We start from the raw sequence: 17,954 nt of genomic DNA, 5'->3' as shown, positions 1-17,954 counted from the left end.
ACTTTAAAAATGAAACCTGGCAAGACACCCAAAGGGTGCAAAAGAAAGCTCAAGCTGGCACTTGTATTGAGCTTCTATTGACAAGAATAGTCAATGAGAGTGGGATTAAAAAGCAATCCCCACTGCACGATTTTGTTGGACTCAGTGCGCGCCTTGTACTTCACAAGCCGGCGACGGGGCTGTCGACGCGGGCGACAATCGCAGCGGTGAGGCTTCACTGAGTGAGCAAGTCAGCCATCTCCCGCTCTCTTTTTGAACATGTGATCTGGAAACTCAACTCAGCAGCCAAGCAAATGAGATTAAAGCGGCCGTAAACCGCCCCCACCATCACCCACGACGCCGACACCCTCCCCGTCCGCCTGGAGTTTGCTTGGGGGGGGATGGGGGGGGGGGGGGGGGGGATTTTAAATGGCACCCACCACTGTCAGAGCAGATCAATCATAAAATGCGTGGAGTAATTGGCTTTAAATGACAACACGGTGTTGCCTTGATCAAAGGATGTCGCAGCATCATGCGACTTAGAAAAGCCGGTGCCGTCACAATCCCCCTCTTCAGCAATACAACTTAAATTGGAGAAGAAATTAAACAAAAGTCCTACTTGGGGAGAGTTACTCTTCCTCCTTCTGCCAAGCGGAATAGAAAAATGAAGAAAAGTTTTACTGAGGGAGAACAAAGAGTCAAATGTGTCATATGGCTGCATGAAGCCTGTCGTTTGCTCACAAAGGAGCTCTCCGAACACGGACAGAGACAAGATGAGAAGCAGGGCATGGGAGAACTGTCACTTTTGTACATGGAATCGCACTTGACGATTTGAACTTATAACCCCGGAGTTCTCTTCTAAGTATACGTTGGAAATTGCAAGATGAAGTTTGTTAATGAATATGAAACAATATTGCTAACGAACATTTATGGCTAACGCCCACCCTGGTTGAAACCAGGTTTTATCCACCACGAGGGGGAAAGCAGCTTATTGCTCTGTGGGTCAGATCGGGTGGGGGGGGGGGGGGGGGACACATTTATGAGGCTGTGACCACAGGTTCCTGAACCCCTGGCAGGTCTGACCAATCTCCGGCCAATTCCAACTCTGTGATCCGCCTGATCTGGTAGAGGCTTGAGCGCTCAGGAATTTGTCCGTACAAAGATTTCCCATTTCCTCTGACAAAACAGCACCACATGTGTGAACTTGAAGGAAACACATTGTGTGCCGGGAAGGTTTTACTTTGCAGGGCCATGATAACCCCCCCCACCCCCCCCCCCCCACCCACACACACACACACACACAGTGCTCTCCTGCTGCGTCATTAGTCGCAGCATCACCATGAGTCTGGCATGCGAAATGAGCAGGTTTGAAAATGACAATCACTTACAGATTGTGTTTTAATGTAAAATACAATGAGGGGAATTAATGGTTCCAGTTTGGTATGTGTACCGCATACATCTGCAAGTTTGTTTCGTTTCTTATGATGTAAAATTGCAGGATGCGTGCCCACTAGTGGCGATACTGAGGAGGCAGCCCTCCCTGGTTTGAAAAACAGATTTCATTGGATCGCCCCCCCTCTCCGATAATGTTAATTTCACAGATAACAGTGAATGTATAATAAGGAGTAAAATGTAAATTAATCCACCCCTCCCCTACCCAGGGAAAATATACCCTGAAGAATAGACTTCATTCTCTTGGTATATCTCTCGAAATGGCAGACGATCTTTTTTCAGGACTGATAAAATAGTCAAGTCTTTCATGTTTTTTTTCAAATGCAATGGTTTGCTATAAGGGTGAACACTTAAAAAAATAATCTGGTGGTGATTTTATATTTTCAATATTGTGATTTAAAGGGATTTTTTTTTCAAGGTCCTCTTCTTGTGTCTTAACACAATAAAAAATAAAACCTACAGACTGACTGAAATGTGTTTTTTTTTTTCAAAATTACAGATTATTAATACAAGATTGGCTGTGAAAATATTTTTTTGTTTTTCAGATAAGAATGGCCGCTTTTAATTTTCCTGAAAGATCAGCTCCTTGAGAAAGAAAGGGCAAGCCAAAAGCAAAGTGGCACCAAATGAAATAAACAGGCTTTTAGACCTAATTGACACAACGTCAGCAATAAACATTACAGCACATTTGAGTCTGCATTCACTTCCTTTGTGCATTTATGGGCTGTTCTTCTGTGAAGCTGTTAAGGGCCCAAAAAAAAAAGCATCTGGGCTGAAGGCTCCCTTGTGCACAACCTGCACTTCAAGTTTACACACATAGTGGAAATTTCTACCAGACTGGTAAGGTGTCTTTTGTGAGTTAAAGCTTTCCTTTAAATGCCACCAGGAGTCAAAATGGGCATTTACAGGTTCCTTAAAAAGAAAACTAAATCACATATTGTGGCTTAGCTGAAATAAAAAAGGTGGGAGAGCGAACCCGATAATACAACACGAGCATTTGGGTGACCACCAGGCACCGGCTCGGCCTAATGACGAGCACATTACTACCGTTATTAAAACCAACAGAAAAAAAGAGGTGGGAAGAGTTGCTTTTGTGTTGGCTAAATACGCTTTCTTCATCCCTCGGGTATTGGGAAACCCTTATCGTGAAAATATCCCGGCATCGAGCGGTGGCAATCCAAGAGGGACAGCTTAGTGAAAATAAAAACAGAGCGCCGCGCCGCGAGCTGAGCCTCTCCGGAGATAATGGCGAGTGAAGCTTTATCTGAGGACGGCGCACAGCGGCTCAAAATAAAAAGGGCGGACCGGAGTTGCGCGTCTTTAAGAAACCCACTTACCTGCACATGCAGACGACAGCACAATTTCCATTGCTATTGTGCGGCGATTCTTTGTCTCAGACAAAACTTTGCTGATACAGTGGTGCCTTGAGATAAGAGTTGAAATCGTTTTGTGGCCATTCTCGTAACTTGCATGTCAAATGATCTTTTTCCATTGAAATGAATGGAAATGCCATTAATCTGTTCTAGCACCCCAACCCAAAATACTTTGGTGGGATTTTTCTAAAGAAAACTTGCACTCTATAATATTGTACTGTATAGCGGAGTAATATCATAAACAGAATGTAAAGAATTAAAAATTTGGACTCAGCTATTTTATGATTTGCATATAATTGAGAGATTTCAGATTTTATATTAATTTTACTCAATACTCGGAAAAATATGTGATACATTTTTATTAAACCTAAAACTCTTGATTAAGAGCAGATGAACCATCAAATCATTTTGGATAAAGAATAGGGGTTGGATTAAAAAAAAAAAAGAAAAAAAGACATATCTTGGATCGCTCGTATCTTAAGGCACCACTGTATTATCGTGCTTTGCAAGATTTCCATGTCTGTATTCGGCATTAAAACAAGGATCATACCTATTTTCGTTAAGGGGCTGGAGAAGAGCTGCTGCAGAAGTTTGTTCTCCGATGTTCTCAGAACCACAACAATGTCCGCGGGGAGAGTGTCTCGGTTTTTCTCCAGGAATCCGTTCACACTATACATCACCTGTAATATTTGATGGAAGATAATCATCCAATTACACTTAAATCACAGGACAATTACTGAAGGGTCACAAAAATACCTTTCCAGCAAAATGTAGAATCCCAAATGAAAGCTCAACACGTTTGGGTATCCAAAAGTACTTGCAACGCAGATTGTCCTCAAACTTGTCTGTAAACATGACAGGACGGACAAATCTGTTACACTGAGCTGTGATTTTAATTTCTCATTCTTTGGGTGTTTTTGCTGCATCCTCACCCACTAAGGTGTGGTCAGTGGCCTGCGGGAAGCGGCTCTCCTCGTCCAGCAAGGACAGCAGACCCATGGGCTTCTGCAGAAACATGTCCAAGATGGGCCTGTTGTCTTCGTACTCCACCAGGCTGGCATCTATTCCCTCACTCTGGTACTCCATCTAACAGCCGGGTAATCTGGTTAATGAGTTCTCCAAATGACCCAATTAAACAAATATTATTTGTGCAAGGTTCTAATGGAAGAAAACACACAGCCGCAGTTTGCTGGAGCGACGGCATAATACGCTCTTTTTCCCGAACGCATAACACGACTCAGAACTAACAAATAGTGCCACTTACTTATTCATAATTTACTTCAATTTGCAAATAAGCCAGAGTCCTTTCATACGATTGCATCTATTTAATTTCACATCAAAAAGTTGCTTTAAATATATATTTGGACTAATAAAGTGGAACCAATGGAACTAAACCACGCTCATGTATAAATCATGAATAAACTCAACAATACTGGAGACAAGCACCGCAAATGAAAATCCCGCGTGCGCTGAGCTGGAGGCCTACATCAGTCAAGTATTTATAGATGAGAAACACTGAGCAGTCAAATTATTATGTAATGATAGTTTAGATTTGTTTTTTATTGTGCAGTATGGACAGACAATTCATCCCGTCTCGTGTCATATTATATTTACATTTATTTATAGTCACATTTATTTATTTATATCTATTTATATTTATTTATATTTCTTTCAAGTCACATATAAACTGTGCCTGATGTCCATCTCACCTGCTCCAGATCAAAAATATGCTGGTTGAAGTAAAACTGGATCTGCTCATTGGCAATGTTGATACACAATTGCTCAAAGGAGTTCTTCTTGAAGTTTTCGAAGCCAAAGATGTCCAGGATTCCCACATTCATGCCGCTCTCCGCGGCGCTTCAAAGCAACAACAACAAAAAACAAGCGGGACAAACAAACTTATTAGAACACAGCCTGCAAATCCCAGCAGCCATTTATGTTGATAAAACTTTCATGACAATCCAAGTTCAACCCAAATACTGTTTTGCCCGCTGTTGGGAAGTCATAAACACCAGAGTGGGGGGGGGGGGGGAAGAAAAAATCAAATTAGCGCATCATCAATGGCTCTGCTTCTCTGCGTATTGACTTAACCTTGTGTCAATTTGAAACTTTGAGTCGTGATTTCATAATGTGTCCTCCAGCGAGGTCACTTCCTGCCATCGCTATCGGGTTATTAGTGGCAATGAGGCATACCAAAAAGAGACGAGTAGAATCTAGTTTTTGACGTATGACGCACATATTTATGAAGGAACTCTTTTGGATCAATGAACAGCCTCTTTGTAGTCTCTCTGAAGTCTTTTTAATCATCTGAAGATTATTTTCACAGCACGCAATCGGTATCAAAAATTTATTAAAACTTTTTTTTTTTCTCTCGCATTTATATTCTCCTCTGCGTTTTTGTGCTGATGACTTCTACAAAGGTCACCGGCGCTTTGCGAGAACATCCGCACGGATGTTCATCACCCACACGCTTGGCTCACCAATTGCTCATATCGGGTTGCAGCAAGGTGTTGATGCGGTTGACGATCCAGCTGAACAGGCGGCCGTACAGCGCTTTGGACATGGCGTCTCGCACGTCGGCCGCTTTGTCCACCGTGTTGGTGCGAATGATGGTCTCGCCCCTGGTGACCACACACTGGGAAGTCAGAGCCTCCTGGAGCTCCTCGGAGCCGATGTTGAGCAGGGAGGCAGCTGGAGAGGCAAAAAAGAGGAAGGCTTTGATACGTGCCTTGTGGGACTTTTTAATCCTTTTTATTTTCAGTGTCTTTGTGACTGCCTGTGTCGATTAAAAATGAGGAAAAATGAGCAACCGTCACGTCTCACCGTTCTCCAAAGCTTCCGAGTTAGGCACCTCGCTCTTATCGGTTTGGTGTTGGGATGTGATGGCGGCAAATTCTATGTTGCCGGTGTTCAATATGGCCGAGAGAATCCTGTAAACAGAGTTGACTTCCTAAAATAGAGAAAGCAAAAATAGGAGGTGAAACAACCAACATCTGCGAATTTAATGTTGAAAGACCGAAAGACCTCTTCGGTAAAGCCGATGTTCCGGAAGCATTCCTGGATGACTTCAAACTGCTCCTTGTACAGTTTGCTGGAGATAATGTCCTGCATGACTTTACGGTGTTGGTTGTCAATATACCTGCGCAATTGTTCATATTAGCGAGTGAAGTGGAGCTTGGCGGCATGCGGTAGGGCGGCACCAACCTGGGAGGTGTCCCGTCTGGCAACCTGTAAGTCTTCAGCTTATCTTGGTGGTAAAGGCCAGCGTAGATGTAATAAAAGATGTGGAAGTTCTTCTCCTCCCTGAGAGACAAACACAAGTGACAGGTTAAAAAAAAAAAAAAGGAGTCGTGAAATGATTGTGTTCAAGAGCCAGAGCACTACTTTTGTTTAAATCAATACTTTTAGTAAAAACAGTGAAAATGTGCATGGTGACACTGACATGGCCTGTTTGATGACCCTGGACTTCTCCAGCAGGTATTCCGATATTTTGGCACCGATGACGGCTCCGGTGGGCGTGAATTTCATCTCCAGGTACTTTCCGAAGCGGCTGGAGTTGTCATTGATTGCCGTGCAGGCGTTGCCGAAAGCCTCCACGAGAGGGTTCACCTGCAGGATCTTCTCACGCAATGTCCGATTGTTTGCCTAAAGACAACAAAACATCTTTTTTTTCCCAATCACTTCTAAAGGTAGATTTACAATAATTGGTCATTGGCTAACATACCTTTCCTAAAAAGGTGAGATGTTGAACAATCAAATGAGCGCTCTCGGTTTTACCAGCACCACTTTCTCCACTGATGATGATGCACTAAAAACAAAGAGACCCATAAATAAATTAAAAAAAAGAAATTACACTATTTATATCAGGAAATATACTTTCAACCACATTCTTGTCCACCTATGCCAATTTGTGAGGTCAGAGAATGCAATTTCTACCTTAAGGCAAGTGTGTTCAACCTGAGCCTCGCTCAGGGGCCCTTAGGGTACCCAATTTGAGAACCAGTGTTCATGGAGTGCTGTACCTGATCTTTGCAGAATGTCACCATGCTTTGGTAGGCTGCATCGGCAGTTGCAAAGATGTGCGGTGGGTTGTCGGCCCGCTTCACCCCGTGGTACAACTTTGAAAACTAAAGCGAGACAGTAAAAAAAATATATGCAAGATGAGAAAAAAAACCTTTTTTTGGTCACTTGAAATAGTGGCAGGTATGTGCTGACTTCCATTTAACACGAGTTTGAGCATGACAAACATGCTAGTTATAACAGAGTACACATAATAATAATAATAATAATAATAAATAGTAATAAAATCAAGTAATAAAGTAATGAATAAATAAATAAATTAAATAAAAAATGAATAAATAAATACATACACATAATTTTTATCTTAAATCAATAATTAAATGACCCGTTTATTACTTTTTGCAACATTTTCTTCTGTGTCGTGTGCTGCGGGGTTTTGTGCCTTGGCTTAATAAAATTTAGGAAACTTGACCTGAGTCACCAACCTGTGGAGAGTAGATGCTAAGGTTCTGGAAAGGATTGAGCGCAATGAGAATGTCGCCCACGTACGTGTACACCTGCAGCTCGGCATACCTCTTGCGGAGATGGCCAATAATGATCTCCTGCAGAAAACACGTTACCCTTAAGGAACATCGATGGGCTTTGAGGTAACCGCGTTAAATCTCACCTCATCCAAGAACTCCAGGTTGACCAGATCGTCATCGGCACTGCTCTCTATGACGAGCGTTTTACGAGTATTGATGCGTTCGTGCCTGAAACGTATGAAAGCGAGGACGTGATCATGCCGGAAGCTTCTCTTAAGCGCACTTTCGACAGGCTGAATGGGACATATGGGTCACTCCTTTGTGGTCCTCCCAGGGGAGGGCGAGTGAACACACACTCCAGCTGTACTTCATTCCACCATCTTGACTCCTCACAGCACAAAAGAGCTCCGGTGGGTATAAAAGCTCAAGGGAGATCAAAAATGTGTCAAATAGGCATTCTAGTGAGACATCGCAAGCACAATATTAGGAACACCAGGCCCATCTGACGAGAGCTGCGTTAAATAATTGACACATGCAGGCATATATTCTTTATCCTCTATGAAAAACAACATATGGCTGCTGATTATAGAGTCTATGTGTAAATGATATTATAACCTGGTGTGGATGTCTGTTTTGATCTTTTCCGCATGTTATGAAAATTTGCCTGAGGTCATGCGTCACTTCCTCCTCTGCCTGTATTTCATATTCTGAATGGACTGCTGACACAAAGCCGCGGATGGAGTGAATGCTCATCAGTCCACGCGACTTCTGCCGTTCGGCTCCTTTGAAGATCCCAGTTTTGCACCTACAGCAGCTACTTTTAACTTCGCCATGTCTTTATTCTTCTTATCTGGATTCATTGTGTGCCCGATCTGCGGCACGAGAGACTAAAGTGGGCGAGCCCAGTTCTCGCCCTACAAACTGCTAATCCCATTATCCACTTTCACTGAGGACAGGAATTCGGGATCAGGCTCAGGCAGCGGGCTGCAATGCTCTCGGGAGTAAACAGAGTTGGCACCACATCAAAACACTCAGTCAAGGACAGGCTTGGTGAACTCCTTCGAGAGGGGAAACCAGTGCAAATATCGGCTTTTTTTTAAGTGAAAGACAGACGGCTGTCTTGAGTGTACAATTCAATGACATGCAATGCACAAGATGTATATGCAAAAAAAAAAAAAAAAAGAAAAAAAATTCACCTTATACATGCGTAAGTGGTACTAATTTATCACAGTGTTTACCATTACTGCGGTTGTAATTTGGAGTGGTTAAGAAGTAATTAGACTTAAAGTGAACATTAGCTTTTTAAAAGTCATTAAAGACTCGTTTCATTGTGTCCCCACTATTTACCTCATTAAGTAGTGCCAAAAGACATGATGAGCTATGATCATTTTCCGTGATCACTTTTAAATCTGTACACACCATAAACTAGTAGGTAATTAATTACCTATGTGTATTTCAGCTAAAATCAATTACATGGCACAATCAGATGAATTTATTCTTTGTGCTTATAGCTCTCAAGTCCACTTGCATGAGTGTATTTATTAAAGTGTGGTTAGTCAGCAACAATCATTGGCACTGAATTAGTCACACTCCCCTAACTTCTTTTTAATCACATTCTGTGACGTCCTGCTTATCGTCTCAATGCAAAAAAAGATGAAAGCCTGCCCCCTACTGGAGTAAAATATGTTCACCGGTGAGTTTTTCTGGAGCGGCAGCTTTGTCGCGTTTGTTGAAATGTCTTCTATGAGAGCGAAAGAAAATAGACTTACTTAGTTCTGGCCGCACATCCCACTTCTTGCTGCTCTTTGATAAGAGCCGCCAGCTGCTGTCGAAGGGCCACATCTTTGCCGTGGGCCTGTTTGATGAAAGGATGCTCTAGGAGATGAGTCACTGACGGACGTGCCTCGAAATCCTTAATCAGACACCTCGAGAGCGGACAAAAGAAATGACATTATTACCTCACAGGAGTCACAGTGCAGAAAAAACCCGGCGATGATGAGCAATCACCTGAACATTGAAGCAAACTAACAGAGGCGTTGTCGCTTCGACAGACTTAAACAGCAGAGGGTGAGCGCCTTAAAAGTGTGAGTGGCTAATCTAGTCAGAGAGCGCCACATGGGCGCTGTCACCATGGCCCCATAGTCCAAACAAGCCCTGCCAGGGCCCAGCATAACTTCCTATCTGGGATGTGCAGTGTTTGCCTGCGCAGGGTTTTATAGCTCGCACCTTACATTTTCAGAGAAGTGCGATGAAAATGGGATTAAGCAAAGTAAAGAAAGAGCTGAAAGGTTTTGAGGCCACATTGCTCTCAATGTTAAATTACAAATGGAGAGTGGTCCTTAAGCAAATACAAAATTGCCAAAATATCTTCTTTTGCTTTCTACTGTGGTAAGCTAAATAACCATGGAATAAAGTACAATAAATTTAATTGGCTAAAAATACAAACTACAATACTAAATGATTGAAAATTGATATGAAAAGCTTTAAATGTTCTGAAAAGTTTTAAAGTTTGTAAAGCCATATCTAACTGGAGTAGCTAACTAGCGTGCAGCTATGTAGTTGTTTTTATATTAGCGCGCTTCCTTTTTTCACCTTGCTACAACAAAACACTAAACTTCACCAAAAAGATCATGTTCAAGAAACATGTACACATACATGACAGGCGCTTGTTCCATTAAACAACAGTCATAGATGTGAATTGGTAGATACGACTTATTCCTTTTGAGCTGCGTGCCTCCAGCGATGCTAAGCTAAAGCCAACATGGCCGCCACACGACATCTCTGTTAGCCTGCTCTTTTCTCTTCAAAATGGAATTTTAAGCGGACAGGACACTATTTTGCATTTAAATATTAAAGGGTTCTTTTCACTGATTAATAAGGGCTTTTAAGTGGACTAGACACTATTTTGCATTTATATATTAAAGGGTTCTTTTTACTGATTAATGTTAAGAGGCCGAATCCATGTTCTTCATTTACCTATGCAGCTAAAGACTCGAACAACACTAAACAGACGCAAGATAGCAAGTAAACAACCGTCTAATTCAAAACACCTAATCTCGTTTTTTTTCCCCTCTTTTTTTGTGCTTTTAAAGTTAATTTCATGAATTCATTAGTGTCAGGACATTAAGCAGCAGAGGTTTGCCGCTATTAGCAGAGCGGCGCTGGCGGGATTGTGAACGGCGAGCCACTTTGTCACGCGAAGTCAGCTCCTTGGCTGCACAAGTGCAGACAGGGCTGATGGATTTATTATGCCGGGAAAACAGCCTACACACACACGTTTACCTACACACACTCAAGATAGGCTTCACAAACGGTCTGCGGAACCTGATAACATTGTCCAGCCGCCTCGCATTGAACTGCGTTGGGCTTGTTTGTTTGATGAGATGAATGCTGAGGTCACGTCACACAATCCATTGTTTGGAAATGGTAGCAATGACACAGCATAGGTTGAAAAGTATTAAAAACTCTTGAATTTCAATCCTGCCTAATCAATATCATACAAAGCTCTTAAAGCAGACAGCCCACTGTATTTATTTGTCATTTACTCCCTCACAAAGCATTAACTAATTCTCCACTCAAGTGGACTTCCTAATTCCAGTTGTGGCCGGCACACTCCTGTAATAGACATTAAAGTTATATATTTGGAGCAGCAGGTACAAGGCAGCAATGATGTTCTAAGCTTTAACGGGGGGAATGAAAAGTTATTTATTGGTCTCTGATGGAGGTGATAACTCACGTGAATGACTTTGTTCCCCCGTGGCAGATTTACACAAATGAAAAGTCAATGAACACAAAGCCGTGAAAGGTTGATAGAATCTGCTTTGGGAAATATCTATTTCGGATCTCTCCGCATTAAAATGCGCATTTTTGTTTATTCATTGGGGATTAAAAACAAAAAAATGTAATTAGTATTCGTCATGGAAATACAGATTTTAATGGCAAGTCTTGATACTTACTGGCCAATGAAATGACAGAAGCTTCTGCACCATTGCTCTGGATTTTGCAAGGTAGGTGATGGATTTCTGAAAGTAAATCAGAAAAGATCAAATAAATAAATAAAATCAACTCTCATCAGACTGGATTTCCAATGACATGACAGAGGCAGAGTATTTTCAATCAGCTGACAAATGATGGCTGGCACAAGCTCAGAGGGATTTTTTTTGGGGAAGAGTTGGTGTCTGTCCAGCTTTATAAGTGACTCAGTGTGTTCTTGGCAGTCGGCATCTGTGACCGGGAGCTCCAAGTTATGGGAACGAGTCTCGCCTCTGTCAGCAACATTCACGGAGGCCATTTGTAATGAGGCCAGCAGTCTTCACATGCTCTCCATGACAGGAACAGTGGGGGAGTTTAGATGACGAATAATGGCGGGGCCGCTAATCATTTAGGTACCCGGATAGTACAGCAGATTCTTTTTAGGTGACAAAGCCAGCCACTATGTTCATTTTTAGCATAGTCATCACCTCCTGTATTTCTACGAAAGCCTCTTGAGGAAATTGTCCCCAAACAACCCACGGGAAGACATACATACATACAAGTGTTCCTTTTTTGGGAGGAAAATCTGTCATTCGAAACAGCTCGGCACGATGAAGAATTCAGACAGACGATCTTTTGCAAAAGTGCAGATCAAAGTGGATGCTCTAATGTGAGCCCGCCGCAGACGCGATGTCGCCTTGATGTCGTAACACACTCCCTTAGACGTTAGTGCGTCGAGAGAGAAACGCGCACGCACCGCCGATAACGCTCTCAAAGTGCGCTTATTGTGCTCAGGAAATTCAGGCACTTTTATTTGTACCTTTTGAGTACTGGTGAGAGTGGAGGCTCATATTGTAAACATGAATGGCTTATTCAAATCACGGGCTAGGCTGTCAAATCTTTCCTTGGTGTGGATTGAGGCGAAATCAGAGAGAGGTGTCAACGCCACTTGACGGCTGGCGCTAAGCCTCGCAGAAAGACAAAAATGAGACCAAAGAAATATTTTAGCACGGTACTCAGTATGCAGTTTTCATAATCCTCCACATCCCACAGGGTGTTATATATCTCTTGTGCTTGCCTGCGTTTCATTAAAAAAAAGAAAAAATAATAATAAATGCAGGCCATCAAAAACAATATGTGAGCCTGAATTATAATGAGATGAAATTCTGCCTTGGTAAAGATAATAAATGTTTGTACTTAATAGTTTTGATTGACACACCGGGAGGGAGATTAATTGTACTTTGCATTAGTGTAGAAATGTGCTAATTAAATATACTATATAAGATTCCATAGCTGAATCAGGTTAGGAATTTGGGTCCGAAACCATAAAGTGTGTCACACTACACAATGCAAATATTTGAATATATTACAGGAAATGTGTTGAAAAAGTTGACAAAGAATTCATCGCCTATTTAGCCAATTGATGTCGAGGTGTGCTAAGTGTGTCTGGGCTGTGACGTCTGGCCCCACCTAATACCCTCACCCCTCCCACTTGCTCAAAAATATTTGAGTCTTTGTCGTTTTTGTCGTCAATTCATGTTCTGTCTCCCCCTGTTGGTCATTAGGTGTAAGTTATTTTTGGACAGATTTCAACTGAATTTGCTTGCTCTGTCCTTGAGCATGAGCAAAATATTCCGATTGGGAAAAAGGTGATGGAAGACTGGTTTCCACTACACTATGAGTTTTGAAATTTTTAATGAGCTCTTAAGGAGCAAAAAAATAAATAAAACTGTTCCGCAGTGCCCCTTTATCTTGTCACGACTTCACTTATCATTTAATTTATCTCCTCCCTCCCTCCCTCTCTCACGTTGACATCCAATTTAGATAGATGCATGTTACAAATTTCTTCCATGATTGGACCCAACAAACACAACATTGGCCATCTTCGTTTCTAACCATCACATAGCATTATGCCCCCCCCCCCAACACACACACACACGCGCGCACGGTTTGATGTTGCATGGACAATGCGAGGCAGCGCACCGGAGAGAAAACCGACTCGAGATATTAACCTAGCGCACATTTAAATATCAAAGGCCATATTTGTATTTGTAATTAATTTTGCAGTTGATGACTTTTACAACTTTACCCTCTGACATGCTCCATTACCTTCACTCATGGATATTATGAGCTCACATCTGTCAATTACATCATAGCAATTCATCAAACAGAGGCGGGAAGATGGGGAAAGATAGAGCGACCGTAGCGGGCTACCATTTAAACACGCTGCATGGACGTGCGAATGTTCTCCGAGCGAGACGAGACCGGGCGCGAAGGTGACCCCTCCCGGTTCATGGCGCTCACAGGCTCTTTATAGCCTGCTGGGGTTAAAGTCACTTCCAGCTGGGCACAAATTCCCATCGCACAGCCGTAACAATGTTATTAGAGACTGTAATCACAACGGCGGGAGCGAACGGACTGATGTAGATGGATGCGGGGACTAAAATAATTCAATCGATAATGCAATCAGAGAGTATCGGTCAATATTCTTTCAAAGTGAGAACCTGATTGTTATGTATTTTCTTAGTAGAGTTTTACAACATATATTCCATACAGGAAGTATGTCAGTTAAGTCACACTTTAGCAAGTCAAGGACGTAGCTTCACCTGTACGATAAAAGACAATAAGAAAAAAGATCAAGTTTTTACAATCATTAAACGTCGCAAAGATGAATTCATCCGAGCCGCTCATAAATCACCGCGCAGCCGCACTTCAAACTCAAAGGTGGAACACATTTCCGTATTTGCAAAGTCATTCATACACGAGTCATCATTTACATCAGATTTCTTGGCCATTTCGTCTGCCGTGACGCAGTGGCGGCAAAAATATATTTGAGATAAATGACATGTTAACAGAATCATTTCACGGTTCAACACGTTTGCGGTGATTCATACGGCAAGCATCGCTGCACGGTCGCCGTTTCCCTACAAAAGGGCAAACTATCTATTTTGATTCCGGCAGGTACTCGGAAAAAAGGAGCCTAGACCGGCTGACTTTGAGAGAGAAAGAGAGTGAGAGGCGGCGCACACCCTGGAATGGAGATCATCACCGATGCAAATTGCAATCAGACGCGGATGATTATGTGATTGTGTACATTTAAAAAAACAGATTAACAATGTGTATCTACAGTAAGCTCGTGGGCTCCCTCTAGTGGGCTCACCGTGGGATCTTGAAGAGAGCTTTGACTGGGTGCATGTCAGCCAGCGGGGGATCTCCATCCGCAAGCTCGATGGCGGTGATGCCCAGAGACCACACGTCACAGCGGGCGTCGTACGTGTAGTCGTACTGCTGCTCACAAGCTATCACCTGGTAACAGATGTACACGCGACATGAGATCACCACAAAGTCTATTTTAAAGTCAGACATTTCATGAGGCAATTCCTTGTCCAACACTTAAATTGTGTCTTGGCAAAATCTTGAAGACTGTGGAGAGAAACTCTGGAATGAGTTTCAAAGAGGGGCTTTGCTGCCATCTTGTGGTATCTAGAGGTAGTGACTGAACCTTTTTCTCTATGTAATCCAAACAACGACAATGCACGGCACATTATGAGCTCTTATATTCTGCAGATGTACCTTAAGTCATAAAAGTATTTCTGCATTAAATTGAGTAATGAATCAAGGATCTAATGATGTGAAATTCTTGGCAGAACATTATGACACCCATTTTTCATATTGCTTAAAAAGCTGACAGAGGAAGGATTTACGCAGCCATGTAACAATATTAATTTGCGCACTGCAATCATGCATGTGAATTAGTAAATTATCACGTGAGCTTTAAAAGAGACATCATAGTGATAACACAAAGCTGCTTTAAATGCGATCAATTGAATGCCATCAACACACCGGTGCTTGATTAACAACCAAAACAAAACCCACAACAATCAATCATCAAACCTGTCTTTTTTATTATGATGAAAAGCCCACTGGGATCGGAAATGACAAACTGCGCATTTACTGGGCAGTTGAGTGAATTTCCCAGTCAATAATTATAATTGACACAGCTCAGTTTATTCTAATGGCCCCTGAGGTGCTTTTCTTACAGCCCCCATCATGGCACTTCATTTCTGCCATGGAGAAAGTGACGGGCCGCGGTCTCCCAGCTATTAACCTTGGGATGACCTCATGGGGTGCTCCCGTGGAGGGGAATACATAATGACATGGGGGAGAGGCGTACAGAAATAGCTCAAGCTCTCACTCCTCCGCCTTTGTAACGATTCATGTCGGACATTTTGGAAGCAAAAGGAACTGACCTCAGGTGCCATCCAAAATGGAGTCCCGACGGAGGTGTTCCTTCGCAATCGTGCGCTGGTCAGCTGTGCTGAAACTCCTGAAAAATGAGGAATGTTTATTTCAAAGCGATGAGACAAATAGTTGTGTTAAAAAATAAATATGATTTGCTGAGGGAGCCTGCCAAGCGGTAACAACAAAAGGGCTGTGATCATTTCAATTAATGTAGGACAGATTTTTATCAGCATGAGTCCACTTCATCTCCACGACACAGAGGATATAAACACGCCTGAGGGATCCAGAGTCATTTACCACAACAGCTTTCTTTTAATATGCAAAATAATGCAATTTAAACGAGCAATAATAGCCTCGGGTTAAAGCTGCAGTCCATGAAATCAAACGACGTCATGGTGACAAAGGAAGAGATATTTTAATTCGGGATTTATTTACAAAGTCACTTCATTTGGGTACACCAGCTCAAAAATGCTTTTAATTATTAAAATGTTTTAATTTCTAGCACAGAATGAGCAGAAAGACATTACCAAAGTCAACCAGCTTGACTCCTCCCTCAGTTGTCAGAAGGATGTTATTGCCCTTGACGTCACGATGAATAATTCGGTTGTTGTGCAGATGCTGGAGACCCTTTCAAGACAGAGAACATTTACGATTAATGCAAGCGTGATTGTTGTGCAAAACAAATTAAGCCAATCGAAGAAATAACATTGACTGTGGTCTGTTAGCATGTTGAATGGCAGATCCAGGCTAGCATGAGCGGCTTACCAGAAGGGCGCTGTATAAGATGTACGCGATAACGGGCTCCTGTAGACGCTGGCCTCGCGTCAGCAACCCTTTGATGAGCTCCGTGACGGAACCGCCATTGCAGAGCTGTGGAGGAGAGACACAATCTGGTCACATCACCACTATCCTGTCTATTATCATTCATAAAAAAGATGGACTCCTCCACAATGTGTTTTTTTTACATTACCTCTAGAACCAGCCAGAGCTGACCACCCGACGCATTTTCCGACTTGTAAAACATGCCATAAAACTTGACCACATTAGGGTGGTTGGACAGAGATCTCAGGATGTTGTATTCCGCCTCGATCTCTTCATCCACATCCTTTTAGCAACAACAGAAAAAAACAATTTGCTTTATTCTTTAAAGTTATATGTTGTATGCGCCCCCACGAGTCTAAACACGGCAGTTTAATGACAATTGCGTTTGTGGAATAGAAGTTGAGAAGCAAATGAAACATTATTAAGAACACTAGTTAGGCTGCACAGAACAAAAAGAACAAAATAAACCTTCTGGGTTTACTTCCTCTTTAAGATTGCCCACCCCCCCAACAGTTTTTAAAATGTTTTTTTCCCCAAGCTATTTTTGTAGGCTATATCACTATATCAATCACTGACTGAAACACAAGGACAAAAACAGAAATGGTGAACTAAACTACTCCTGAAGGTACTTTTCTATTGAAGGGCAAAAGAACTCCTCTCTGGATGTCTTGTGTGATAATGTCAGGCAGAGGGATGAGACAGGAGACTGCCGCATCCCAACGGCCATCAAGGGCAGAATCATGGTGGCTAGCTTGCGTCATCCGCTCAGTGGAACAAGTCGAAGTGAGACACTAAGTAGACCTTATCACACAAACAAATGAGCAGAATACGGCTAAAGCGGGAGATACCACAAAATTAGAACAAGACAAGACATGAATTAAAAATAGTAGCTGGGGACACAAGTACGCAGTGTGAAGGCAAACTTACTCTGTTGGTGTGCCTTGTATGCTGTGAAAAGGCCGTTTTAAAAGTTTTATGTCAAAAACTCAATTATAATTTCAGGATGAACCTGACATGTATTTCATTTGACCTTCTCTAAACGTTCAAAATATTGATTCATGTACAGTGAAACTTACATTGATGGGATCCAACACTTTGACTGCCGCCTGACTTCCATCCTTCTTGCTGATCACCCGGTAGACTTTACCATACGTCCCTTTACCGATTGTCTCCACAATGTCCCAGTTATCAGATGGATCTCCAAGGTTCTCCAGGCCAATCATGCTGGATTTGTAGGGATATACTCCATACAATGACCGCCTGTTGTCAGAAAAAGATGAAACGGTGCAGTGAAAGCTTTTTACCAATTTGATGTTTGATAGCTACTGTTAAAACATTGCCTGTGTTTCCTCTAAAGTTCACTTTTTCCTATGAACAAAATTTGACATTTCATAGAAAAAACTGCTGTTGCGGAAAGAACTGCAGACGACATTTTACAGTCTCAGCGCCACATAAAACTAAAGAGAAGCCAGCGAGGAAAGCAATAAAGTATTTGCAGTGGAACATGCCGTACATTTATTCCCACGAGGCATCGGTTCCATTGCCAAACAACAACTCTCTCCGCCCGGTA

At 42.3% G+C, this 17,954-nt stretch overlaps 1 protein-coding gene across 7 annotated transcripts in view; it reads right to left on the bottom strand.

Annotated features, from left to right (window-relative positions):
- The window catches only part of myo3b (myosin IIIB), a 45,199-nt gene that overhangs the window by 23,970 nt on the left and 3,275 nt on the right, over positions 1–17,954 (bottom strand). For 6 of the 7 annotated variants that reach the window (XM_068651546.1, XM_049727458.2, XM_049727457.2 and 3 more), the window contains 22 exons: positions 17,461–17,644; positions 17,312–17,332; positions 16,533–16,667; positions 16,328–16,432; positions 16,090–16,189; positions 15,571–15,647; positions 14,481–14,626; positions 11,305–11,370; positions 9,118–9,273; positions 7,492–7,576; positions 7,310–7,426; positions 6,827–6,931; positions 6,529–6,612; positions 6,247–6,449; positions 6,009–6,107; positions 5,829–5,943; positions 5,628–5,754; positions 5,285–5,495; positions 4,514–4,661; positions 3,737–3,890; positions 3,561–3,649; positions 3,355–3,484 (listed from right to left, as the gene is read on the bottom strand). In XM_068651546.1, coding sequence (XP_068507647.1) covers positions 3,355–3,484; positions 3,561–3,649; positions 3,737–3,890; positions 4,514–4,661; positions 5,285–5,495; positions 5,628–5,754; positions 5,829–5,943; positions 6,009–6,107; positions 6,247–6,449; positions 6,529–6,612; positions 6,827–6,931; positions 7,310–7,426; positions 7,492–7,576; positions 9,118–9,273; positions 11,305–11,370; positions 14,481–14,626; positions 15,571–15,647; positions 16,090–16,189; positions 16,328–16,432; positions 16,533–16,667; positions 17,312–17,332; positions 17,461–17,644 — 2,657 coding nt within the window. The remainder of the gene's footprint in view (positions 1–3,354; positions 3,485–3,560; positions 3,650–3,736; positions 3,891–4,513; positions 4,662–5,284; positions 5,496–5,627; positions 5,755–5,828; positions 5,944–6,008; positions 6,108–6,246; positions 6,450–6,528; positions 6,613–6,826; positions 6,932–7,309; positions 7,427–7,491; positions 7,577–9,117; positions 9,274–11,304; positions 11,371–14,480; positions 14,627–15,570; positions 15,648–16,089; positions 16,190–16,327; positions 16,433–16,532; positions 16,668–17,311; positions 17,333–17,460; positions 17,645–17,954) is intronic. The other variant, XM_049727461.2, reaches the window with a different exon arrangement.

The sequence above is a fragment of the Syngnathus scovelli genome, chromosome 8 (assembly GCF_024217435.2).
Source record: "Syngnathus scovelli strain Florida chromosome 8, RoL_Ssco_1.2, whole genome shotgun sequence".
Classification (NCBI taxonomy): domain Eukaryota; kingdom Metazoa; phylum Chordata; class Actinopteri; order Syngnathiformes; family Syngnathidae; genus Syngnathus; species Syngnathus scovelli.
This window is presented reverse-complemented; position numbering and strand designations above follow the sequence as displayed.